This window comes from Simochromis diagramma, unplaced genomic scaffold, assembly GCF_900408965.1.
Source record: "Simochromis diagramma unplaced genomic scaffold, fSimDia1.1 OVJJ01000165.1, whole genome shotgun sequence".
NCBI lineage: Eukaryota > Metazoa > Chordata > Actinopteri > Cichliformes > Cichlidae > Simochromis > Simochromis diagramma.
The window spans coordinates 692,732-720,462 of record NW_024387467.1 but is presented as its reverse complement, the minus strand read 5'-3'; the positions used below and the strand labels follow the sequence as shown (position 1 = coordinate 720,462).

At 40.9% G+C, this 27,731-nt stretch overlaps 1 protein-coding gene across 3 annotated transcripts in view; it reads right to left on the bottom strand.

Annotated features, from left to right (window-relative positions):
- dmd (dystrophin) overlaps positions 1-27,731 on the bottom strand; it is a 284,148-nt gene that overhangs the window by 120,992 nt on the left and 135,425 nt on the right. For 2 of the 3 annotated variants that reach the window (XM_040014765.1, XM_040014767.1), the window contains exons 19-31: positions 27,064-27,233; positions 25,578-25,701; positions 13,143-13,221; positions 10,857-10,969; positions 10,494-10,622; positions 10,248-10,256; positions 9,122-9,314; positions 7,759-7,904; positions 5,029-5,129; positions 4,332-4,443; positions 4,079-4,192; positions 3,653-3,808; positions 3,395-3,565 (exon numbers count right to left, since the gene is read on the bottom strand). In XM_040014765.1, the coding sequence (XP_039870699.1) occupies positions 3,395-3,565; positions 3,653-3,808; positions 4,079-4,192; positions 4,332-4,443; positions 5,029-5,129; positions 7,759-7,904; positions 9,122-9,314; positions 10,248-10,256; positions 10,494-10,622; positions 10,857-10,969; positions 13,143-13,221; positions 25,578-25,701; positions 27,064-27,233 (1,617 nt within the window). The remainder of the gene's footprint in view (positions 1-3,394; positions 3,566-3,652; positions 3,809-4,078; positions 4,193-4,331; positions 4,444-5,028; positions 5,130-7,758; positions 7,905-9,121; positions 9,315-10,247; positions 10,257-10,493; positions 10,623-10,856; positions 10,970-13,142; positions 13,222-25,577; positions 25,702-27,063; positions 27,234-27,731) is intronic. The other variant, XM_040014766.1, reaches the window with a different exon arrangement.

Below are 27,731 nucleotides of genomic sequence, written 5' to 3'. Positions count from 1 at the left end.
GTTCCTGGGAACGTTTGGAACGTTATCATCAAATGTAGTTTACAAGGAGGGAAACACACTCTCTGAACTCTCTGTCGCCCTTGAGGTAATCGACTCTGAGAGTGCGGCTAATTTCACTGCTGTCTTTCTAAACTCTGTCCGCCTTGATCTTGATGTGATGGACCTCAAGTGTTGTACTCCCCCCTCGGCTGATGAAGTTATGACTGCTATGTTATCCACATGCTCAACCACCTTGGACGTAGTGGCCCCCATAAAGATGAAGCATGTTAGATCCTCCCCTCAATCCTGGTTAAATTACTCTATATGAGGCTTACGTCGTATTTGTCGTCAATCTGAGAGGAGGTGGAAAAAAGACAAGCTTCAGGTATCCCTCGACATTTTATGTAGCAGCCACACTATGTATCAGGACGCTGTTAAGACTTCTAAAGCTGCTTTTTTGTCCAACATCAATGGCGACTAATAGCCATAACCCCCGGGCCCTGTTTAAAATTTTCAATTCTGCCATCAAATCTTGCCCTGATAAACTAGACTTTGCCTCCCCAGCTCTCTGTGAGCAATTTTTAAATTACTTCACGAGGAAAATCTAAAAACCTCACTCCCTCATCTTCCTGGTGGATCTCCGTCCAACTTCTGCCAGTGTGAGCCAATTTCACTTTCTACTTTTAAAAGTATAATTGATCAATTGAGAAGTTCGAACACGGCTCATGATTTCCTCCCATCCCGGATTTTAAAGGATGGGTTCGATGTTCATTTCTTATCATTGATTAATTTATCATTACTCACGGGCCGTGTCCCAGCTGCATTTAAACATGCAGTGGTGCAACCTGTCCTAAAGAAAACCAGCCTCGACCACACTGACCGTGTGAATTATAGGCCAATCTCTAAACTTCATTTAGACTTTATCTGAAATATTAGAGAGAACTGTGCTTTTGCAACTACAGGCAATTTTTGTCAGTTTAAAGCAGTGGTTCTCAAAGTGTGTGAGAGTTCTGACAGGTGGGGCGCAAGTTACCTGGCAGAAAAGCCATGTGGAACTAATGTTTAACACTGAAATTACTTTTGCGTGGGAACAAAGAAATTTGCGGCAGTGACTTTAATAATATGTGCATCCTGTGAAAAGCTGCAGGCGTAAGTCGACAGCCACAGTAAAGACGTGTACTGAAAAGTGCAAACGTGGTCGTGTCTGTTGTGAGTCGTTTACAGTGGTGCTGAAACCCACGACTCCGGCGCGAGAGACCGAACCACATTTTCGAACTTTTCAGTACACGTCTTTATTGCGGCTGTCGACTTACACACGCGGCTGCAGCTCTGGAGCCCACACACATCAACAACAACAACGACAGGACCTAGTTCATTCTGTTTTAAGCCGGCCAGGCGTGATTAGGGATGCCGCTCAGGTGCGTCCACCTCACCCGCAGCCACGCCGCAGACCACTCCCCGCCACAGCTCTGCAATCAAAAACAGGCTCACTGCAGCCACTAAGAGTGAATAGTATTAAACCCTCAATAAATCATATAGTTTTCATCTCTGTTCACAAGTTTCTGGATTTCTTTTTTTAAGACTAAGACTGAACTTTGTTTTTCCATGTTTGGAAATGTTCAAATTCTGTTTAAATTGTTCCTTTTTTGAAGAAGTGGTGCAGACTAACGAAGCAGTTTAGTGACAAAAATTATAAATAGTTGTTTGTTTAAAACAAAAATTACTTACGGACTCATTGTGAATAAGTTTATTATCTAAAGATTTCTCGGTTTTTCTACGTGTTAAATAGGTAAAACTTTGGTGCGTAATGAAGATACATACATCACCGACCATAAAACCAAACACCAATAACATCTATACCTTCCTCAAGGACTCCAACACCTCCCCCTTCACTATATCCGGCCCTATACTAGATGAACTACCCCCATGCTTCTGCTGCATGACCTCAGCAGCAGCGACCCCCATAAAGCTGCAGGCTCCAACAATATTCCAGGACGTAAGAGACTGCACAGCAACGGTTGGAGTTGCTGACATACATCCTGAACACCTCTCACAGGCGACACACAGAAACTCACACATACAGGCTGTGCAAAGATGCCAGAGACAATCCAGCATGTAACTGCAGGGTGCAAGACGCTGTAACCAAGTGGATCACACAGCATACAGAAATATGTATGCCGAATATGGCTACCAAGTCTCAAAGCCAAAATAGGATACGTCCCCCAGGGTGGTGGAGAATGACCAAACTAATATCCTGTGGCTAACCAACTGGACATAGTAGTGGTGGACAAGCAGATGAAGACGGCTGTAGGAATATATATGTAGCTATACCAGCGATAGCAACATGAGGAAGAAAGAACACGAAACACCAAGGGCTGAGAGAGCAGCCAGAAAACTTTCAACAAGAGTTAATGGTCTCTTAGATGCAAAGGGTGGGCTGACGCCATTTTAAACCCGATGGACTATGAAGGCAATGTCACTCATGGTCATATGCATGTGAAGGCAGATAAGCAGATACAAATACTTTTGGCAACACAGTGTATCACAGTACCATGATGAAATATATACTGAGAGTGACCTGTTCTTTCACAACTGCTTGTAAAGGCAGTCTGCATGCCTGGGTGCTTCATTTTATCCATGTGAGGCCGTGGAAGTGATCGAAACACCTTGAATTCAATGATTTCACTGGGTGAGTGAAAACTTTTAGCACAACAGTGTATTAGTGGTGGACTAGCAGAGGGAGAAGGCTGTAGTGATAGCAACATCAGGAAGGAGGACCATGAGAACCTAAATACAAAGGATTGACAGAGGAGCCAGTGAAGATGTGGAGGGTAAAGGCAAAGTGGTCCCCGTGGCAATCAGAGCACTCGGCGCCCTGCGAAACGGGTGAGTAGCCCTAGCAGGCCCCGGGAACACCATCTGAGATCTCTGTCCAGAAAAGCAGAGTACCAGGACCAGCAAAGATGCTCTATAGAGGACCCAAACTTGACGGATAGAAGACTGCCCACAGTGGGGTATTTTCTAATGTATCTTATTTTATATGTTTCTTTTTCTCATTTACACTAAACTGTAAATATGCTTATTGTTATACAGTAAATACATTCTTTTTTTTCTATGATATATTGGTGAGTTTAATTGGGAAATTTAGTTTCACCTCATGTAAATACATGTGCTTGAATGACATCTTCTCCTAGTTACTAAAGCGGTTAGGCATTTCCACGAGCGTTCCCTTAAAGCTACATTATGAAGTTATAAGTGTGAGGCATGATTTAGGCTCATGAAACCTTCCACCCTCTTGTCCACCCTTTTCACCCAGTCCGTTACTCATCCGGCCTCTTCAGACTGTGTCACACAATATTTATTATTTGTTTACCTTTGCAAGCAGATCAGGTTTTTGCTTCACACTAACATATACCTTTAGCTCCTCAACAGCCTTGCATAGATCTTCAGGCGTCTTATATGTAAAGTCTCTCTCCAGGTAGTCTTCCTCGGCCTGGTTGATCCACTCCTGCATCTCCTGCATCTCCTTCCTCAGAGCCATGGTCTTGTCAAGGCCTCCTTTTAGAGCTGACTTCTTTGCATAGGCCTAGACAGATAGCACATAGCAGCAAAGGTGCTTAATGCTGAACACGACTCCAAGCATGAAAACAGACTGTGGATAAAGGCTACACACCTGTTTGCAAATGTTTTCCCACTGGGCATTGAGTAAGTCCAGTTCTTTCTTGATATGCACAGCAAATGGAGGCTCAGCCTCTTTCTTTAGGTACAGGCCCACCTCGTTGATGCCATTGACACTGGGCTGGATGGTGTGAATGTCATTCACCAAAGCCTGGCCAATCGAGATATAGGTTATACAGGCAGACTATCTGTCTTTGGTTGGCTGTATCCCATATTTGTCTTTCCTTGAGTGATGTGTTCTAAACTCAGATACTGTGAAACCTTCACTATTTATTGTATCAGTTCTCAGGGGAACTTTAAATATATATATAAGGAAATAAGCTTCTATACACTCTGGAAGTTTGTTTTTGGTAACAACAGTAATTTGTTGCTTCTGAAAGAGATCTACAGTTATGACAGGATGCAGTTTTTTAATCCTTACTGTGCACTGCTCTAACTGTTTCTCGAGTGCCTCAGAGTCTCCAAGTGCTGGCCATTCCTCATTTAGGAAGACGTCGACATCTTCCATCCACTTCTTTAAAGTCTTTACGTCATTCTGACAGAGAGAGAGGCAGACAGAAAGCAGAAACAGTAGAAACAAATCTACAGCATCTCTGTTTCTTTATATTAAGAACATTACTTCAAGAATTATTTTAGCTTTAATGCAAACATTTAAAAAGCTCTCTCCCGTGTACCTCAAACTGCATCAGTTTGGCCATGAGTTCCTGTATTCTTTGGGCGCTGTCTGTCAAAGTGGAGCCCAGTCGTCTCCAGCGCCCCATGATGGCATCCATCTCATTGCGATACCTACACGCACAGAAAATAAGGGAGGTTTAGTACTTGTTTTCTATGCGTACGTCTTGAATCGTTCTCTATCAACTTTCTTGTTGATTAAGAGCGCTGGTACTCCTCCTTTTTCTCTTTTTTGCCTGTCCTGTCTGGCAGTGAAGCAATCAGAATTGTTGTCTGAAGGCCAAAAAATGTACAACAGAATGGGACAAGTGGACCATTATGGCCTTTGCTGTGAGTCCTTAGGTAGAGTAGAAGAGCAGTATAAAAGAACCAGTCCATTTACCATTACTGCTCTGATCTCTGTGGCAGAGGCATGCTTTGACCAATCTCCTCTCAGTTCTTCACCTCTTAAAACTAGCAGCTAAACACAAACTATTAATAAACGGGAAATGTTTTAGTTAACAGCAGCTATTTCTTTCAGAAGCAATGAAGCAAATTAGCATAAAGTGCTAAATCTCTAAGAAAAACTAAGCAGTCTAGAGGGCCTGAGCCTCTGCAAAGATGGCTGAAAAGGGACAATCTACGTCCCGCTACATGGGCACTGGGATCTGCAGAAGTGACACACCTTAGTTATTTGCATTGCACATATTCATCTCTTACTTCTGACTGACATCTGGTGGTGCTTTCTGGAAGACCAGCTCCACAGCTGAAGTCAGGTAGTTCACATCCCCCTGGTGTTCAGCCAGAGCCACCTGGAGAGCCTGAGGAGCAGCAGAGCGACAGACAGACAGTATGGTAAGTCCTAGTCTGTCCCATCTATTTACATACATATAAACCAGATGCTGTCAACTAATTTTTGCTCTAAGAAAACATAAACGTTAAGTTAATCAAACAAGGAACATCATTAATATTATATAATGTTCCTGTGCATACGGTCAATTTAAGCACTTTACAATAAATTAGTCACATTAGTCACTCAGTGCTCATGAATCATGTTTGCTAAATCTTTTGGCAGAAACGAAGGAAAACATGTCTCCCAATGTGATGGAGCCAAAATGATTTGTTTCCTTATACAATTCTCAGTGGGAAGGGAAAGAACAATTAATAGAGAGCATAGGCTCACTCCAAACGTGGCTACTGCATTAACATTTAGTAACAGAAAGCTTTTTGTAGATTTACAATTTGTTTTCTGCCATGAAAAATGAATTTCAGCTGAATAAGTGACAAAGTTTCTGGTGCACTTAAGATTGGAGGTGGAAAGTGGAAGACCAAGGTGGCTCAGAGGCTTAGATTAGCTCATTTTGAGAACAGCCCCTGGACAGGTCAGCTCTCAGTTTTAAGCCCAGGATGAGAAGAAAGACAAGAAGCAAAGCTGGAGAGAAGCAGGAAGCCAACGGCAAAGCCCCCATACAGGTCAAACAACCCGTGTTCTAGTGGATATCTCCCAAACTTCATTTTCTTCCATCATATAAAACATACACTATATACAAGTAATTTCTTCTTCTCTTCTTCCCCAATTTCCTGATTGGGGAACATCCATAAATTACCACTACTTACCACCCACTACATCAAAATCCCAAAATCAGTCGTGACATTTAATAACACCAAAATCAGTGATGAGGGAATCCTGCAATCCCGACTTTAATCATTTCAACTAGCTGTGCATAATAATGCTCGTCTCTCTTCAAGCTGTCATTTAACTCAACACAATAAGGTTGTTTTTTAATATTGTCTCAAGTTTTATTTTTCAGTGGGAGAAGAGTTAAATTTCCACATGACAGCAGCACTCATCTGGATGCTGTTATCTGCAGAGAGCAGACATGTACATGTGTGGAATTCCTGTCTTTATATATGAGAAGAAGGACACAGAAGATGAATTTCTCTGTATAATTATCTATCCATTCTTCAGCCTATTCCAGCTCATTCGCATTTGTACCTATGGGCAATTTAGAATCACCAGTGCATGTCTTTGGGCTGTGGGATAAAGAACCCATGCAGAAACACGCAAACTCTGCACAAACAAAGCCGGCACAGATGTAGTATATCGAACCCAGGACTTTCTTGCTGTGAGACAACAGAGCTAACCACCTCACCACAGTGCTGCTCTAGCTATAATTACCTTTAATTTCAGCCTACAAGGCCTGATCTCTCTGTTATTCTACATTAAAGTTATCAAGCTTACAAAGCGCTGAGTGCATGCACACGTCAGCTGAACATAAGCAACTCAGGCCTGCAGGGAAAGTCAAAGAGGCTCATGAGCATAAGTCTATGTAATAAATTTGTAAATTTATGATATGCAGATTCAACATTTAAACTTTACTTGTCACATAATCTATATGAATGCAAATTACATGTTAGTTTATATGTAGCAAAAGTAGGTAATATTTTAGTTAAAGTAAGAAGTAACGAGGACAGCTGTCTTTGTCAATGCCAGTTGACTTTTTAAACACTCGGAGTAATTGAAACGCTGAACATCTGAACATGACTATGGGCATACATCAACAACGTCCTTTTAATCTGCTGCATGCTTATGATCACTATGGCTCCACTGGCAGATCGACAACATCCAAGACGGGCCCTCACTGAGTCTGACCCTCCCTCCTGTCTCATTGCAGGCTTATTTAAAGTCCAAACATCTATCCAATTCACTTCAATTTTATTTATATAGCCCAAACCAAACGTGCTGTTAGATAATCTCTCAGTGTATTTATGGGTCACATATGTTTGATCTTGATCAGCTTCTTCAATAAGAAAAGTTGAAGGGAGACTTAAAGCTACGATTAACATTTTACTTTAGTCCACCAAATAAAAATGGTAAATGGCCTGTATTTATACAGCGCTTTACATATCCAGTCATCCACCCATTCACACACACATTCACACACTGGCGATGGCAGCTACATTGTAGCCACAGCCACCCTGGGGCGCACTGACAGAGGCGAGGCTGCCGGACACTGGCGCCACCGGGCCCTCTGACCACCACCAGTAGGCAACGGGTGAAGTGTCTTGTCCAAGGACACAACAACCGAGACTGTTGGAGCCGGGGCTCGAACCGGCAACCTTCCGATTACAAGGCGAACTCCCAACTCTTGAGCCACGATCGCCCCATTTCCAAACCTCTGCCATCTTCTCATTTAGCCGAACGTGACCGCATCGCATCTGCCTTCAGAGAGATGCTGTAAATAGAATTCCTTTTCTAGCCGTCAACATAGAGCTGACATCTAAGTCCTATTAAAGGTCAAATAGATAACATCCATGTAATGCAGCAGTGAATTATGGTCAATTTATAATGTCAGTCAAACAAAACATTGGCCTGCTTCTCACTTCAACAGTAGTTAAAAGCCATCGTTAGAACTGTGTGTGCACGTATGTGTGTGTGTGGGAATATACCTGATTGTCCTTTAGTCGCTGCTCCATGATTGAATATTCTGTAACAGCTGTTGATGGAATGGCCAGCTTGGCTTCACACTGTTGTAACCATGACAACAATGTTGATATTGTTTCCCTATAACGAGCTGGGGGCAAACTCTCCAAAACTAAAGAAAGACAAGAAAAAGATGAAAGAAAAGCGATATCTCAGAGAAGTCTGTGCAGTGGTGTAAAGCAGGCTGCCACTGGATTCTAGAGACATGCTCGCTGGAATGACCAATCGCACTTCTCTGGCTTGCAATTTGATGGACAAGTATGGGTTTGGCATAAAGCTGCATTGTTTCAGCCAGAGTCAGTACAAAAGTGACATTCACTGTATCTATGCTTTGAAGTGCTCGGGGTTAATATCTTGCCCAAGGACAAACTAGGAGGAGCCAGGGATTGACCTACCAACCTTCCGATCAGTAGATGCCCTGCTGTACCTCCTGAGCTACAGGCACCCTAACGTCACAGTGAGTAGTTAGCATGTGCTCATTTGAGAGGATGTGTAACCATGGTGTTCACTCACACGGATTTGACTTTTCCAAGCTAAAAAACGTCCAGCATGTAGCAGCAGCTTATTTAAACCAAATATTAACCCTCAGAGGCTACTGACTAGTGTCTGTAACTGGTAAACCTACGCTTTCTAGTACAGGGAAGACAAACTGTTCTGTTTATTTATAGAAAGAAATGTTAGTTTTATTTGAAAAAACAAAACAAAAACAAAAAAAACGCAGGAATACAGAGGAAGCCCAGTCTTAGTTTTCCACTGGTACTTGAACGCAGCTCATATTTCTGAGGATCTATATGAAGCTGACAGTGTCAATTTAAAAAAATATACTTGTGTAGTAGCATTTAAATTAAACACAAAATAAGTCTGCTTACCTCCTGAGCAGGAGGGAGAGCAGGTGCTGCAGATGTGGTCATCAATGTGTGTGAATGTTAACTAGAAAGCTCTTAGGTGTAGAAAAAAGTGCTTGTATTAATACGTGTATGAATGAGTGAATAAGACGTTGCACAGAGCGCTTTGAGTGATCAAGCTGAGTAGAAAAGCATTAAATCCGAAATAAATAAATAAAATCTGATCCATATATCATTTACTTTGTCTCTGCTAGTTACTGGAATTAAATAAGAATTCCCTTCCAGATCAGTCAGCTGGAAAAGTCTTCATATATAACAAGCCAGGATAGTGTCATTACCGATAAAAGTGACATGAACATGTTGTTAAAAAGCTTCTAGAATTTAGAATTGTAGTAATGACCATGACGTAACTAACACGCTGACCTGAGAGCACCTACTCAGACACGGGGGACACAAAGTGTAAACCAGGTTAATAATATCTCACCAAGTTGTAGGTGCTTCTCTCTAGCCCTCAGATCCTCCAGGACCTTGTGGTAGTGTTCTTTGAAGGCATTGAGGTCAACATCCAGGAATGCTGCAGGGTCCTCGTCCCCTTCTTTCTCTTCCTTCAGCTCTTTGAGCCTCTTATCCAGGAGGTGCACCTGGGGCTGCAGTGAGGACAGCCGAGCCACCTCTTCCTATTTGGGGGGAGGAAGAGTGTCACAGAGTATTAGTTGTATAGACATGTCCAATAATAAATACAGAGTAAAAAGCTGAGTGTTTTCATTTCCACCCTATTAACCTTATACTCAATTAGTCTTATTTTACACAAGTACTTAAATATAGCCCCGCCCCAATACTAATGAACAGGAAGCCAAACAGAAAGTTGGACGAGTTCAGCAACATTGAAATATGACTGTGAAACAAAGAGAACAAGCATCACATGAATAATGTGAACAATTTTATGTACCTTTAAACCTGGAACAGTGTGTTTCATCAGCATTGCTGACTGAATGAAAGCTTGGCATATTTTAAAAGAATCAGATTGAAGCTCTCTTCCTCCCCGTACGGTAATTTCTCTGCCTTCATATTTTGTCCAGACATGCTCTTACTTTGAAAGTTCCTACTGCCCCATTTCTCTCTTCCTCTCTTTATGCCGGTGGCGCCCGTCTCTGTTTCTGTCCTGTCTTTCACTTCAGTTGTGCCTCTCTGTCTTTTATTTATTCAGTTTGGTTTTGCTTCTTCTGTTGTGTAGATGTTGACAAAAAACTGCCACACAAAGCCCATGTTTTGTGTTGCAATCCGAGTTCCTGCTTTTTAAGAAGCTCAGGCCTTTATAAACACATCTGGTTAGGAGCAGGGGGTTTGTCTGGCAAAATACATAAGTAAAGGCAGTTTGTAGCTCTCACTGCATTACTTTTATACAAAAAAACCTTTTAAATGTGACAATTCTGTTAATTCTGATGGAGGTTTATTTACTGTCAAAGACAGGACAACATTTTCAGAACGTGTAATAATGTATCAAAAGTATGAGTACACTTTGTGTTCTGAGTCAACTGAGTTATTAAACAGATTTTTTTAATTAATAAGTGCAAATATATTAACCATAAAAAGAACAAAAAAGTACTCACAGCAAAGTGCTATGCAAAACAGGTGCATGAAATACAGAAAGTCAAACAAAGCCAAATGAATGAATATGTCAAAATGGAAAGAAACAGAAACTTCTGAGATTTCTAACACAAAACAAAAACCATTTAAAAACATGAGGTGAAAACCTCTACGATGACACACTGCAGTAAAGTAACCGCATGTGCTGTTTACCAACGTAAACTTTGGATTCAAGTGGCAGACAGTGACCAAAGTCAGGACTCGCTCACCCGACATCGGTCCAGTTGCACTTTGAGTGGTTCTGGTTCAGATGCCAGCGGGGGCTGAACTTTGAGCCAGTTCTCACTGCTGTCCACTGCCTGCTCACACTGCTCATACAAGCTGTAGAAGGCCAGTACCTGCAGGACACGCAGAGGACACAATAAGCAAACACCCACACATTATTATCTTTTTAGTCTGCAGTAGAGAGAATGACCAGACTGGGTCGCGTTTACTCACACCTGTGATTTTTTATATGTGCTCTCCTTACTGTATTGTGAAGAATATGTAACATACGGTTCTATACCAAGTTAAATTGAAATTTTTCCCATACACTGAAGGCTTGGGTATAATGTGCATTCAGATGTGTGTACCTTTGTTTGATAGGACAGCCATGCCAGTCTTTCTCCCAGCAGGGTGCAGAATCCTGCCCAGCGCTGGTTAAGCTGTTCTGCTGCCTGGGCAATGTCTTCGGCACGACTCCCCTCTGGAGTAAGGGGGCAGGGTTAGGTGGTAGTGATGGGAGGATCAGAAAGAGAAAGAGTTGGCTGTCACACACACAGACATAGAGTAAATACCGCATAACAGTTCACATAAGCATGATAACTGCACACAAGAGTGCAGGTGAGAGGTGAGCCTCTGGCCTGTAACAGTCTGCTGCTAACAGAAACACAGCGCTGTGCTACTAACTGGTATATTTAATGTAAACAGATATTAACATTGAATGAATGAAATCTGTTCATAGAAAGACAGAGTTTCATCTCCAAAAGAGTAAACTGAACCATGTTGGCTATATTATATTTGCACCTGGAAATGACAGCACCAGGCTTGCAACTCTGACATGGAATCATGTCTTCATTATACTCCATGATGTCATACCAGGTAACTGTACTTTCCATAGCAGTTTGCATCTGAATACAGCAGCCTACAGTAAATGTGTTTATTTCATTCCTCTCCTGTTATACCTCAATTACAATTCTAGTTGGTGTTTTGTTCTTTCTATTTTTCGTGAATAACCTGCATTTAGTAGGCGATAACTGTCAGGAACAGATCAATTGAATTCAGTCACTTATGAAGAAGACCAATTTTATTGACTTCATCTTCACTTCATTGGGTGGTTGTGGCTCAGGTGGTAGAGCAGATCAGCTACTGATTGGAAGGTTTGTGGTTTGATCCTTGTCAATCCCAGTCTGCATGCAAAATATGCTTGGGGAAGATACTAACACCAAGTTGCTCTCCGACGCGTCTATTGGAGTGTGAATGTTGGTTAGATTGCACTTGAGTTTAGAAGTGCTTGTATGAGTGTGAATGAGGCATGTTGTATACAGTGCTTTGAGTATTTTGGGAGAGTAGAAAAGTGCCATATAAGAATCAGTCCATTTACCATTTCATCATCTGACAGCAAGAAAATTGTTTTTGTCAGACATCTGATGAAATTAGTTTAAATAAAATTAGAGTGCTTATTATGGCAAATGGATTCCCATGATGCATTGAGTTTTTCCTTTCCAGTCACCTTTCTCACTCACTATGTATTAACAGACCTCTCTGCATTGAATCATATCTGTTATTAATCTCTGTCTCTCTTCCACAGCATGTCTTTATCCTGTCTTCCTTCTCTCTCCCCAACCAATTGCAGCAGATGGCCCCGCCCCTCCCTGAGCCTGGTTCTGCCGGAGGTTTCTTCCTGTTAAAAGGGAGTTTTTCCTTCCCACTGTCACCAAAGTGCTGCTCATAGGGGGTCATATGATTGTTGGGTTTTTCTCTGTATCTATGAAGCACCTTGAGGCGACTTTTGTTGTGATTTGGCGCTATATAAATAAAATTGAATTGAATGGACTAGTTCTTGTGTAGCATTTTCTACTCTACCTGAGCACTCAGAGATTTTGAATTACTTAATTCAAGGCAACATGTTAACCAGTACTGCTTGCATCCCATTTTATATAAACTTGGCAAAAAAAAATAAGGAAAGGCATATTGGTTAATTATTTCTTTGTTGTAACGACTCTTCTTTGTAATAAATCTCACAGCATGGAAAGCCTGCTTATTTCTCCTTCAAAACTGTGCCACACTTGTAAGGAAAACGCACTTATGGGTTGGTAGTAGTCTGGAGGCAGTCTCTGACAACTCTGTGGCAGTAAGTGTCATCTTGAGGAGGATGCCAGTGGTTGCAGAATCTGAGGGATGGCATTCCTTTCTTCAACCAGCATTTGTCACAACCACATGGGGTACCAGAAGATGAAAACATGCGTAGATTAAGCTGTGTGCCACTGGCAGAGAAGATTTGGCAAGTTTTTCAAGGGCGTAACCACACACTCAACTCTGCTGCTCAACCCACAGGTGCATTTTCCTTACAATTTAGGCAACATTAAAGAGAAAATACACAGATGTAGCTCTGGTCAGTAAGTTGTATAAAGTTCAGGAATGTTTTGTTTTAAGGTTAGGGAAAAAAACAAAAGAACATTTAGTGTTTCTGTGTCACAAGGACAGAGTGAAGGACAGATGAGAAGTCTCTCTTTCTGTCCGTTTCTCCCTGTGAGTGAGTGTTTCTATGGAGACAAGTAGAGTGGGTGGGACAGGTGGAAGTGTTGCCATGGGAACAGACGAGGGGAGCATGCATGTCTGTGTATGCATGTGAATGAGTATGTAAGCGTGCAAGTTACCCTGCTCGACTAGGGCCTGTGCTGTGCGTGTGGCCTCCTGAAGCTTGCGGTACTTTTCTGGCCGCTCTCTTTCAATCGCCTGTGGCAAACAAACAGAGAGGCAGAGAGGATGGATGATGGACAAATCAATGTCCGATCTACAAAGCAGTATGAACCAGGTGTGCATCTTATTCTGCTGTCACACTTACAAAAACCTGTGCACGACTGGCCAGTTATTTAGAAAAGCATATATATTTTAAAAGTAATCTCCCAGACTGCTTTGAAGCTGATCTACTAATGAAAATAGAATTTAAATTAATGCCTATTGTTACTAAATATGAGAAATAAAACATATCGAGAGAAGTACTAGTTTTTATACCACAATATTTTTGGTCTCAATTCATTTATTACAGAACATGTCAGGTAACAGCAACATCATATCTAAAATAAAATCAGTGTGTTGGAGATTTTGGAAAAATAAATTTGAAGACGAGTTCTGCTGTGGGTCAGAGTCAATATTACGATTACGATAAATAAAGTTTTTGGCTAAAAAAAACAATCTGCGATTCGCGTAACTCAAAATTATAGCATGTAATGTGAAAACACTGTACAGTAGCATTTGTTGCCTTATATTATGACACACACAAGAATGATTCTTCATGAATGAAGTATGTTTTTATTGATTAATTCATTATTATCATAAAAGACAAAACAAACAAAGAAACTACATAAGTTAGCTAACCTAATATTAACTTGGTGGAAGCTACTGTAGCTAAACCCAGTGATGTCATCTGTATTTAAAACACTTAAATACACATTTTTATGAATGTGTTGTGAAACAACATTATGTTACCGTTTCTATCAGCATATAATAATAATAATAATAATAATAATAATAATAATTATTATTATTATTATTATTTAATATTAGTAGTCCATTTATTTAATTCTAAAACCAGCAATAAACAACATAATCATAAAAAAGAGTAAAACAGTGAAATGTGGATTATTAAACATTAGGACTCTCTCTCAAAGTTCTGCTTCTTCACCCTTTTTCAGCAGAATTTTGAGCTTCTCGGCCTGTTTACAGCAGAATTTTCAGTATTTTCATCTCTTTTTAGAAGAAACTTCAACAAGTTCATCTCTTTCCAGCGGAAAGATCAGCTTTTTCCACCTGTTTTCAGCACAAATCTCAGCCTCGTCTGCGCTTTTCAGCAGAACCTTCAGTTTCTTCACCGTTTTTTCAGCACATTTTTTGTTTCTTCATCTCTTTTCAGCTGAAAGTTCAAAAAGTTCACCTCTCTTCAGCAGAATTTTCAGCTTTTTTTACCTCATATCAGCACAAATCTCAGCCTCTTCTGCTCTTTTCATCAGAATTTTCAGCTTCTTCACCTCTTTTCAGTACAGTTTTCAGTTTCCTCATCTCTTTTCAGTCACCTGAGAACCAGTTTGGCTCAGTGAAATGAGCAGCTGCCTTGAGACCAGGTAGCGCAGGTTCAAATCCTTCTACACAGTGTTTTCAGCAGATAGTTCTCCTTCATCTGCTGTTTTCAGATCGCATAACATGGCATCCACACAGCATTTTCGCAGGAAATGCAAATTTTTCTAGTTGTGTGGATGCCCTCAAGGCATCCACACTATAGTGTTCCTGTTTCTCTTTATTCTTTATTATTCCTGTCGCTTCCGTACACTTTTTGCCGTTTAACTACTCCCTCAGTTTTCAGCCGATTTTCTCCGTTCAAACTCTAAACTGTTCTGCTCTTTCTGCTAATGCCGGCTATATCTTTTGGTGTTTATTACTATTATACTTTTTAAAATATTACACTTTTTTCCTTTAATTTGTCCCATTGAAATGAATGGAAAACTTCCACAATTCTGCTAAAACTTTCTTGTCTTTGAAACTTAACTACTGCCTCATACTTTCACCTAGAAACTCCATTCAAACTTTAAAACGTTCTCAAATGATTGGGCTATTCCTGTATGATTCAGCTTTTTCAGATCTTCTACCGTTTTCATCTTATCCCTCTTTGAGTTTTCAGTTGCAAAATTGTGATTTTTCAGAAAATACATGCGTTGCTATGGTTGCTATGCAATTAACTCCCAGTGCACACTCGTCCGTTCTGAATTTTCTCTTCATGTCTGAACAACTCCTTGCTACTCGCTCAATTTCCACTCAACTTCCACAAATTATACATCAAAACGTAGGTATTTTTGCTGGCTTTCAGGAAATGTCACTATCATTGTTGTGGGATTTATAGAATTTTGGCAAATCTCCTCAGATCAACACATGGTCAGAAAACTCTCCATATAAAGTCAATGGAGAGTTTGTTCAAAATGACCGCTGGATTTCTCTAATGAGAGGCATTTTCAAATTGTCATATCTCCTTAACGAAGCAAAGTTAAGACATGAGGCTTGTCCCCGTATATCTTCAGACACTCCTGACGCTCACAATTCAAGAATTTCTTTCTCACCTATTACCGTTCTGAAATGAGTTGGACTTGTTTGAGGGTAGGAAATTTGTCCTTCGCTCAGATTTCATCAGATTTCAAACTGTGGAAATGAACCACTTTTTTCTCTCGTCATATCTGTTTGATGGATTTCCACAGAGCCCTGAAAATTTCCATGATTGTTCACCAAAGCCTGCTGTCTCTTACGGTGAAAGAATGATTTTGATGCTCCATATAGATTTAGAGTTACCAAAGGTTGTTTGAGCGCAAGTCAAGGCAGTTTTTGCTTCGCCTCTACTCAGTTACAGTGTATTACAAGTCATATATCTTTAATAATTTATGTTTTATCTCTGAATTATGAAGACCTGAAGATTCCCCCATCTCTTCTGAATAAAACGATGTCTGAATGACCGTTCTAGCCTCTACGGTTAGGAAATTATGGCCATTTGTTCGAGGGGAGTCCTGAATGTCAGAAATACACTGAAGAAAACTCACACCTCTCTCTGTGTCTGCGTGTGTAAGGGCTGACTACTGCAGGTGCAGCTAATTCAACTGACCTACATATACCAAGCCCAGACTCTCCACAGCTCCTGTTCCCTTTACTCTCTGTGTATGTGTGTCTGTGTATCAATATTTCTCCTATGTTTAAGTATTACTCCTCAATCATAGTATTTCTGCTAAAGCAAAGTACTTCTACTACATCTTAGTACTTCTGCTAAATCATAGTATTTCTGCTAAATCAGAGTATTCCTGCCAAATCATACTATTTGTACTGAAACATAGTACTTCTGCCCAATCATAGTATTTGTAATAAATGATAGTACTTGTGCCAAATCATAGTACTTGTGCCAAATCATAGTATATGTACAAAAATATACTATGTCTGCAAAATCACAGTATATCTGTTATTTTATAGTATTACTACTAAGTCACAGTATTTCTGCCAATTCATAGTATTTGTACTAAATCATAGTACTTGTGCTAAATCATAGTATTTGTTGCACATCATAGTATTGGAACCAAAACATAGTATTTGTCCCAAAGCATCGTATTTGTATGGAGTAATAGTATTTCTTCTAAATCATAGTATTTCAGTCAAATCTCAGTAGTTGTGTTAAAATGCAGTATTATTGCCAAATCATAGTATTTGTACCCAATCATAGTATTTTTGCCAAATCGTCGTATTTGTGCCCAATTAATAATTATGTTATGTTATAGTATTACTACTAAGTCGTAGAATATCTGTTATGTTATAGTGTATCTGCGGAATATAGTATGTGTGCAAAATCGTAGTATTTATACCAAATAACAGTATTTGTGCTAAAACATAGTATTTCTGCCATATTGTGGTATTTGTGCAAGAACATTGAACTGTTATGTTATAGTATTACTACTAAGTCATAGTATTTCTGCGTTGTTATAGTATTTGTGCTAAAACGTAGAATCTCTGCCAAGTCATAGAATTACTGCAATTTCATCGTTTTTTTAGGAAATCTGTTATTTTATAGTATTACTACTAAGTCATTGTATTTCTGCCAAATCATAGTATTTGTACTGAAACATAGTACTTCTGCCCAATCATAGTATTTGTACTAAATGATAGTACTTGTGCCAAATCATAGTATTTGTGCCAAAGCATCGTATTTGTATGGAGTCATAGTATTTCTTCTAAATCATGGTATTTCAATCAAATCTCAGTAGTTGTTGTTAAAACGCAGTATTATTGCCAAATCATAGTATTTGTACTCGATCATACTATTTCTGTTAAATCATAGCATTTGTGCCAAATCATGGTATTTGTGCAAAAACATAGTATGTCTGCAAAACCATAGTATATCTCTTATGTTATAGTATTACTACTAAGGCATAGTATTTCTGCCAAATCATAGTATTTGTACTAAATCATAGTACTTGTGCCAAATCATAGTATTTGTTGCACATCATAGTATTGGAACCAAAACATAGTATTTGTCCCAAAGTATCGTATTTGTATGGAGTAATAGTATTTCTTCTAAATCATAGTATTTCAATCAAATCTCAGTAGTTGTGTTAAAATGCAGTATTATTGCCAAATCATAGTATTTGTACCCAATCATAGTATTTTTGCCAAATCGTGGTATTTGTGCCCAATTAATAATTCTGTTATGTTATAGTATTACTACTAAGTCGTAGAATATCTGTTATGTTATAGAGTATCTGCGGAATATAGTATGTGTGCCAAATCGTAGTATTTATACCAAATCACAGTATTTCTGCTAAAACATAGTATTTCTGCCATATTGTGGTATTTGTGCAAGAACATTGAATTGTTAAGTTATAGTATTACTACTAAGTCATAGTATTTCTGCGTTGTTATAGTATTTGTGCTAAAACGTAGTATCTCTGCCAAGTCACAGAATTACTGCAATTTCATAGTTTTTTTTAGGAAATCTGTTATGTTATGGTATTACTACTCAGTCATAGTATTTCTGCCAAATCATAGTATTTGTGTGAATTTGTATAGCTGTAATATCACTGTGTTATGTAGGGACTTAGTAGGGGCTGTTTACAGTGTAAATAGGTCATCTCTTGTGTTGGAGTGCCCTCTTGTGGCGCCTTTTGGGTAGTGCCTTAGTAAACTCCAAAAATGAAGCCGTTTCTTCTCTTGTCATATCTCCGCGACAGAGATACAAAGAGCTATGTAAATCGCAGTCAAAGTACACCAAAGTCCGCTGATTCACCCAGTGCAAGAATTATGCTTCTATCCCACCTAGTTTTTGAGTTACACGACGTTTTGTAACTCCAAAAAACGGCGTTTTTCACCGCTCACCGCGATCAAATTCTGACTCCTCATCACCCTTTTTTTTCAAGCCGCCCCGCCCCCTTAGAGGTGGCGCGATTGATAATGACAAGGCTCTTCAGACCAAAGGTCCTGGGTTCGATTCCACCTTGGTCAACATGTTTTTTTTAACTACAAATTTATACACTATCACAGACCGGTAATTCGTATTGATAATTTATTACAATTCTGCAAAGTTTTATGATTTTACCAGCTTTTCTAATATGGACCTCAGATTCTTGTTAACAGTCTATGGCAGAAATACATACAAGTACACAGCCTGATGAAGCAGACAGAAGCAGTACCTCTGATTGGTTCAGCATTTTCACCTCTTATCAGCACAAATCTCACCCTCTTCTGCTGTTTTCACCTCTTTTCTGCTAATTTGAGCTTCTGTTCCACAGTGCACTCAGCCTCTTCTGCTGTTTTCATTAGAATTTTAAGCTTTTCCACCTTTTTTCAGTTACGTGAGAACCAGTTTGGCTCAATGAGTAGCTGAAAAATATCAGCCTCTTCTGCTGTTTTAGCAGGATTTCAGAGTTCAGCTTTTCCCTCTCATCATATCTTTGCTTGTGACCAGAACTCATTTGGCTCAGAGGGTAGGGCAGCTGCCGTGAGACCCAGTGGCAGAGGTTCGAATCCTAACTGTGACAGCTGCTACACATGTTCACTGCTTGCATGCACTCTGCTTTCTTGACACTCTCCAGTGTGTCATTACACATACAGCCATCTTCAGCAAGCACTAGTGCTTCTACACTTCTTTTCAACTCGGCCTTTTGCTTCTTTACCTCTTTTCAGCAGAAATTATTCCTCTTCACCTCTTTTCTGCTAATTAGAGCTCCTGCTCCACAGTGCACTCAGCCTCTTCTGCTGTTTTCATTAGAATTTTAAGCTTTCCACCTTTTTTCAGTTACTTGAGAACCAGTTTGGCTCAGTGAGTAGCTGAAAAATATCAGCCTCTACTGCTGTTTTAGCAGGATTTCAGAGTTCAGCTTTTTCACTTGTTTTAAGCACAAATTTCAGTTTCTTTACCTCATTTCACAACAAAGTTCTTCCTCTTCACCTCTTTTCTGCTAATTTGAGCTTCTGCTCCACAGTGCACATTTTCTCTCTCATCATATCTTTGCTTGAGACCAGAACTCATTTGGCTCAGAGGGTAGGGCAGCTGCCGTGATACCCGGTGGAAGAGGTTCGAGTCCTACCTGTGACAGTTGCTTCACATGTTCACTGCTTGCATGCGCTCTGCTTTCTTGACACTCTCCAGTGTGTCATTACACATACAGCCATCTTCAGCAAGCACTTCTGCTTCTAAACCTCTTTTCAGCTCATCTTTTTGCTTCTTTACCTCTTTTCAGCAGAAATTCTTCTGATTCACCTCTTTTCAGCCTTTCCACCTCTTATCAGCCCAATTCTCCGCGGCTTCTGCTAATTTCACCAGAATTGTCAGTCTCTCCACCTCTTTTTTGTGAGAAAGACTGTGGCGCAGTGAGATGAAAACCTCCCTTGAGTACCAGAAGGGCCAGGTTCGAATCCCGCTCAAGGCAATGTTTTTTTGTTTTTTTTTCCACTTTTTCAGCTTTTTTCAGCAGACATCCTCAGCGTAAAGGCATCCACACAGCATTTTCGCAGGAAATGCAAATTTTTCTAGTTATTCTAGTTGCTCCGTTTCTTTGCCGCTTAACTACTCCCTCAGTTTTCATCCAATTTTCACCATTCAAATTTTAACCTGTTCCGCTCTTTCTGTTTATGACTGCTATATCTTTTGGTGGTCATAACCTTTATACCTTTTGAAATACTAAGCTTTTTGTGCCATTTTTTGGCCCATTTTGATGACTAGGACCACACTAGAAAACGTTTCATTTCCTGCGAAAATGCAGTGTGAATGCCTCATATTGGAATCTGCTGAAAACAACTGAAAAAGCAGAATTATCTGCTGAAAAGAGATGTAGAAGCAGAAGTGCTTGCTGAAGATGGCTGTATGTGAAATGGTACACTGGAGGAGTGTCAAGAATGCAGAGCGGAGGCAAGCAGGAAGATGTGTGGAAACCGTCACACGTAGGATTTGAACCTTTACCAACGGGTCTCACGGCAGCTGCTTATCCCACTGAGCCAAAGAGGCTGAAATTTGTGCTGAAAAGAGCAGAAGAAGCTGAAAATTGTACTGAAAAGAGGTGAATCAGCAGAATTTCTGCTGAAAAGAGGTAAAGAAGCTGGAATTTGTGTGGAAAAGAGCTTAAACAGTTGAAGTGTTAACTGAAGAAAATGTTGCCATAAAATGTTTACATTCACTTAGACTCTTTTTCTCCAATTGATCTTTCTGAGTTAACTTCAATGATTATTTCCTCCAACCCATCAACGTGTCTTTTAGACCCCATTCCTACAAAACTGCTCAAAGAAGTCCTGCCATTAATTAATGCTTCAATCTTAAATCTTATCACCCTGTCTCTAATAATCAGCTATGTAGCACAGGCCCTCAATCTGGCTGTAGTTAAAATTCAGATAAAACTGAGGTTATTGTACTGAAAATCTTAGAAATATGGTATCTAACCACCATATTCTTACTGTGGATGGCCTCCAGGAATCTTGGAGTCATTTTTGACCAGGACATGTCCTTCAATGCACATATTAAACAAATATGTAGGACTGCCTTCTTCCATATGTGCAACATCTCTAAAATTAGAAATATCCTGTCTTATTACTTCCAGGCTGGACTACTTTAAATCATTATTATCAGGATGTCCTAAAAAACCCCTGAAAATCCTTCAGCTAATCCAAAATGCTGCAGTAAGAGTCCTGACAGGGACTAGAGAGAGAGAGCAGATTTCTCCTGTATTGGCTTCCCTTCATTGGCTCCCTGTTAAATCCAGAATTCAAAATCCTGCTCAGTCTCCTGCGTTTGGATGCTCATCTCCGCCTGCCCGTACACAGAGCCCTGACAAATCGTACTCGTTATTAATCTCTGTCTCTCTTCCACAGCATGTCTTTATCCTGTCTTCCTTCTCTCACCCCAACCAGTTGCAGCAGATGGCCCCGCCCCTCCCTGAGCCTGGTTGTGCTGGTTGGAGGTTTCTTCCTGTTAAAAGGGAGTTTTTCCTTCCCACTGTCGTCAAAGTGCTTGCCCATAGGAGGTCATATGATTGTTGGGGTTTTCTCTGTATGTATGATTGTAGGGTCTACCTTACAATATAAAGCGCCTTGAGGTGACTGTTGTTGTGATTTGGCGCTGTACAAATAAAATTGAATTGAACTGAATTCTGTTTGTCCATATCACGGTTGGGCTGGAGTCTATCTCAGCTATTATAAGATGAGAGGCAGGGGTACACCGCAGAGCTAACACAAAGCACTAGCTGGTAAACATTGTGCAGCATTTAGTGGCTAAAAGTGAGCTGTAAGTTTTAGCACATCACATATGCTGTATCGATAATAGACAGATCACCACTGAACTTTTAGGCTGTACATACGCAGAGAGCCTTTAAACCAACCAAAAAAAATAAAACACAATCACAAAGAATTTCTAAATACGTACACACTATCAGTTTTAGAAAACCCCATTTTTTCCAGTTTTTTATTAAAAATTATGCAGTTTAATATCACATCGCACTCTGAAATGAAAGCATAGCACAAATAAGTAATTGGAGTTAAAAAAACAAGGAATCAGTTTATAAATGTATTCTAAACGTTTGACTCATCAGTAGCCACCTTTGGCAGATATAACAGCTGAACACAGATATGGCATTCTGCTACAGATATGGGAGAATATTTGATTTCTATTGTAGAAAGAAGTTCCCATAAATGTGGACCTTGTAGGTTGCTTTGCTCTTCTGTCCAGTTCATCCCAAACCAGCTCGGCGGGGTTTAAGTCTGGAGGCTGTGCTGGACACTCCATGTTTTCAAGCTCACCATCTTGTTCTTTTTCCTGAGGTGGTTCTGGCACAGCTTGGACTGATGTTTTGGGTCATTGTGCTGTAGGATGAACCCCTGACCAACTAGCCTCATACCAGAAGATATTGCATGGTGCTGCTGAATGCTGTGGTAGTCGTTTTGGTTCAGGGGGCCTCTCACTCTGTACAAGTCACTGACCCTGGATCCAGCAAAACAGCTCCAGACCATCACATTTCCTCTTCAGGATGTCACACACTGTGGAACCATCCTTTCACCTACTCAACGACGTACAAAGATCCTGCATCCTGAACCGAAGATTTGAAATTTTGATCCATCAGTCCATAAAACCTTCTTCCAGTCTTCAGTAGTCCAGTGTCGGTGTTTCATGGCCCAGATGAGCCTCTTTGTCTTATTCGCGCTTTCTTGCTGCAACTCATCCTGTCAAACCTGCAGCTTGAAGTTTTCTCTTCACAGCTGAAACCGAGACTTTCTCACTACGACCACTATGAAGCTGCTTGAAGCTGTTGTCCTGTGAGCCGCCATCACACAGCTGTTAACTCTCAGAAACTCGTCCTCTGAGTCAGTCGTGTCTTTGGGTCTGCAGACCTCCTCCTGTCACAGTTTCTGAGCCTTTGATGCTGAAGGAAACTGGACTCACTGACACCTTGACTTTCTTTGCAGTTTCTCTGTAGGACAGGCCGACATTTACAAGTTTTATGATGGTCTGTGTCTCTTCAATTGTTTTTTCTCACCATGTTTGTACCAACACACTACTTTTTGCAGTACAATGTTGTTCAACTGATGCTCACCAGGGTATGGTACCACCGTGTGTTCCAACACTGCTTTTGCAGACAGAGGCGGTTGGAAGTAATCCACAAAGTTGGAACAGCTGTAGGAATTAGTAGCACCAGCTTTCAAGGCTTGATTTACCTCCATTGCTGCAGAACAGCTTTAAATTGTTAACCCATTTTCCCTGAACTATGCAAGAAACATCTCCTGGATGCACTGGCACGCATCTTCAGTTATGTATCCTGGGGTCATCAGGTATTTCGGGTCTCACAACATAATACACCCTCGCCCAGGCGACCCAGTCAGGGGTGATCGAGCCCTGACTTGCGTACCAGTAGCTACCCATGGATCAGCCCTCTTAATCCACAGCCATCTTGTGGCTTTCTCTGCCGCTTCACTCACAACCTGGATGGTCCTCTTCTTGGCTGCCCCAGCCACACCCAGCCGGCCAAGGACTTTGCAGGGTGATTGTCCTGCAAAGCCCCTACAACCCACTTCTACGGGCTCATAGAATGTCTTCCAGCCCCTTCCCCTGCACTCCTGCACTAGGTCCTGGTACTTGGCATGTTTCCTCTCGTTGGCCTCCTTGATCCGCTCTTCCCAGGGCACTGTGAGTTCCAGCATGAGCAGATGTTTTGGGGCCTCAGAAATGTCTGGCCAGAGGGATGTTTTTTTACAATGTGCTGTGGGAAGTTTAGCTGTTTACCCAGGTCAGCCTGTAGCTCCCAATCAGAGGCTGTGTTGAGGAGGCCGGTTGTTAAATGTGGGTGCACCTGGGGTTTCTGTCTAGCCTTAATGAAAGAGATTGCCTTCTTTGGAGCGCGATGGTGTTCACTGGTGCTGATTGCTGAGGCAATCTTCTCAGGTACTACTCTGAGCATCTGGTCGTGTCGCCAACGATACCGACCGTCGGCCAGGGTCTTTGGGCAGCTGCTGAGGAGGTGTTCTAGGGTGCCTCTTCCAGAGCACAGGGAACAGGCAGGTGTCTCGCTCTTCCCCTACACATGGAGATTTACTGGGCTTGGCAGAATGTTGTATACTGCCTGCATGATGTTTGCCCAGGTGACCTTGCGCTGCAAGGTACTCTCCCACCGTGTCCATGCTCCCTGCCGCCTGAGTCCTGTGGCCCTGCTTATTTGCTCGTCACCTGCGCGGACCTCTTAATCGAGTAGCTGGTGTCTCTCCTTTCTCTGTGCCCTGCTGACCTGGGCCTTTGGGAAGTACCCCAAGCCTGCTCCCCCTGTTGCTAAGACAGGGGGGGTGTCTTCTGCCTGACCAGTTTCTTTTGCCTTAGGCGTGACTCTGCCACCTCAACTGCCTTCTCGGCCTTCCACTTTCTTCCTGTTCTTACCTTGACGCCTGCTGATGTCACCTTGCAGTCTTTGGAATCTCTATACTGTGGGGCGTCTTGCCCCATACAAGGCACTACTGGTGAGGCTGAGGGGAAGACCCAGCCACTTACGAAGAAAGCCACTGATCTTCCTTTCAAGGGATTCCACATTAGTTATTGGAACTGTGCAGACAAGCAGAGGCCACAGGATTCGTGGGAGGATGTGCTGGTAGATCCGGGCTTTAAATCTTCCAGGCAGGCTGGACTTATACACCTTAGTGAGCCACGCTCCCAGCTCCTCATTTGCCTTCTAGATGGCAGCAGAGCACTGCAAAAGGCTTTTTTGAATAATTCTGAAATGTACATTATTTTTCAGTTTTGGGTAACCTTACCTTTATTTTTAATTTCTGGCAGTTCACCAGTTACCTTTGCACAATTTCAAGCTGTTCATTGGACTTGAATGACTTGAATTACAATAAACTGTAAAACTGAGGGTGTTCTAAAACTTTTGACTGGTAGTGTAGTTCTAAGTGATAGATGAAAGAATAAGGATAATTAATGTGCACTGATTTATTGCTCAGGAATTAGTAAAGAACAAAAAAATGTGACTATGGACTTAATACATCATGTTTATCAAGTGTTTGCAAGCAGCCCTGCAAAGGTTAAACTGTTGTCAGTGTTGTGTTTATAAAATGTTTTTCTTTACACTTAGTTGCCAAAAATCTCAAATTAAAACAATGTAAACAACAAACTTGGATACTTTGTGTAGCTTTCAAATCCAAATGCCTACTGGTAAAATGTAAAGTTTGAACCAGATTAACATACTAACCAAAATTACAAAATATATGTTTGTTTGGGTATTTTTTAACTATCAAAGAAAAACAGGCTTTTTACCCCGTTTCCTCTTGTTTTGTTTCATCCTTATACAAAGCACTTAGAATACAAATGTCGTCAGCTGACACATATAAGTAAAGGGTCCAAAATGTCTGCAAAATGTCATCACACTCATTACTGACACTTTGCTGCATCTCATATGAGGTACATTATCATTGCCTTGTAAGCCCAGTTCAAAATGTCCCCTCAGGTATGACTGAAATGCTGAAATAACAAGATCCTATTGCACACTTAGATCATATATAAATGACACAGATCCACATATGCACATAAGACACAGACACACAATTTTTACCTGGACTTTGTCATGTAGCTCCTGAATACTGCTGTCTTTGCGTGTCACAGAGAATTCAGGGCTCTGCAGAATGGCTTCACCACGAGTCATATAGCTGTGGACTTCAGTGAAATCCACATCGAACCTGGCAATAGATGCAGACAAACACAAACGTGTTTTGTATTATAAGGCATCACACTGTGTTGAAGCACATAAGATAATGTGGTGGTGAAGTTCTATTAACACTACATTTACAAGATTGCATACAAGATGTCACATAGCAGCACTGTAGTAATGTATTTCATGTAATCATATAGGACCTCATTTCAGCTTCACACTCAAACAGTTAGTTATTACATATCATAGAGGGAGTTTACTATTATCCTGTAATATTTTAAATTCGGTGGAAATTATGAAATACCATTCAATTATGGAATGTTGGTGTTTGCAGATGTCTTCTGTGGAGAAAAACCTTTGTCAGCAACATAAATTTCATTGTCCTGAAAGGAGGCCTTGGAAATAATGCCAACACATTGGAATTGATGTGCCGAGTGGAAAAACAATTCAGAACTGTAACATGTAACTTTTCTGGCTGACTGACAGCTGCCAGCTCTAATTACAATCCCACTGCAATGACCATGCAGGCCACACAAATGTCTGTGCTGAAAAGCTGAGAATTAAAGTGTGGACACTTCACATGTCTTGTCTTGAGATGACCAGTCATGATATATGCATAGTCGCACCTGCACACAAACCCCCTGTGATCAAAGGGATTATGTGTTCTTCATAACTTCTTCACCTTGCTAAGAACACCTCTGCCAGGTCGGGCTAGGTAGCAACTGCTAGTTAGCTCTGTTTGCTAGCTTAAAGTTGGTGTTAGCCACCACTGCTCAGCTGGTGCGTCGGCTGCCCACGGAGCACTATATTCGAGTCTTCTTGTGCAGTATTTTTGCTTTGCATTTTGATATGAATACCAAACCACAGCAAGCAAAGCAGAACTCTTCTGTTTTGCCCTGTCCTCAGGGGTTTGGTTTCTCTTTGTACAACAAGGACCAGCACGCTACGTGCCCCGCCTGCCTGGGATCCAAAGTAATGTTCACCTGACTGTGCTCACGCATTGTAGCTGAGAATTACTCAGTGCTGTAGAAAACCCTTAAATTTTATTTTAACTTACATTTAACAAAATGCCTCAAAAATGACCAAAAAGGTTCACTGTTAAACTACCACTACAAAACGTCTAAGCTTGCTTTTCTACTTACTACAAGGTCGAGGAGAATTTTCAGAAACTTCTACTTGACTATTGGGAAAAGTTCAGTTTAAAGCTGCTTACTATTATAACCACCAAACCTAGATACTATGAGTATTCGCAATATTTCATCACCTACCTGCTGAGATAAGAGAGTAAAAAGGGATGCATGTATCTGAACATTTAATAAAAGTTAGAAGGCATCTTGAAATGAATAATGCTCCAACGCTCACGTTTTCAAGTGTAGGAACATAAACACACCTTTTCCTGAGCTCAGAATCCACAACTACTTGTCTCTTCTTCTGTGGAGGTGGCGACTCTCGGGTCTGGCGGACAGCTGACATCTTCTCTCTTGTTGTCACTTTGGTTACAGTCGCAGTTACTGAGTGGGTTAGCTCAGAATGCTGGGCTGCACTGACAGCTGCCGAGAGCTGAATGTTAAAGGGAGAGCATAATACACTCAGGCAGACTGTTTAACATCAGGAGCTGAATTATACAGATGACAAATCCTCATTCTTGACAGGTGATAACTGATGGTTGGACATCATCTATCATACAAGGTCATGAGTACAGTGTTTTGCGGTATAAGTGTGGGTTCCAACAAGAGCTCTAGACTGAGTGTGTGTGTATGTAGGTGAGTGCACACTCAGACAGCTGTGGAGGCAGTTAAGCAGCAATTTAGACTAGGACTTTAGAGTAGACTGTAATGACAACGTGAGAAGAAGCATATGTAGAGTGTATGTATGTGTATGTAGAGGTCAATCTGCTGGTTATCTCTTTCAATGGAAAAATAAATAAAATAAGAAGGAGAGGGAGAAATATCGATATCTGTGCAACCAGCTTGAGCACTAATTAATGTGTGCATTTAAAAGTACGTGTACATACAAGCAGTCCTCAACAAAACATTGTGTATTAAGTGGTTTTCAGTT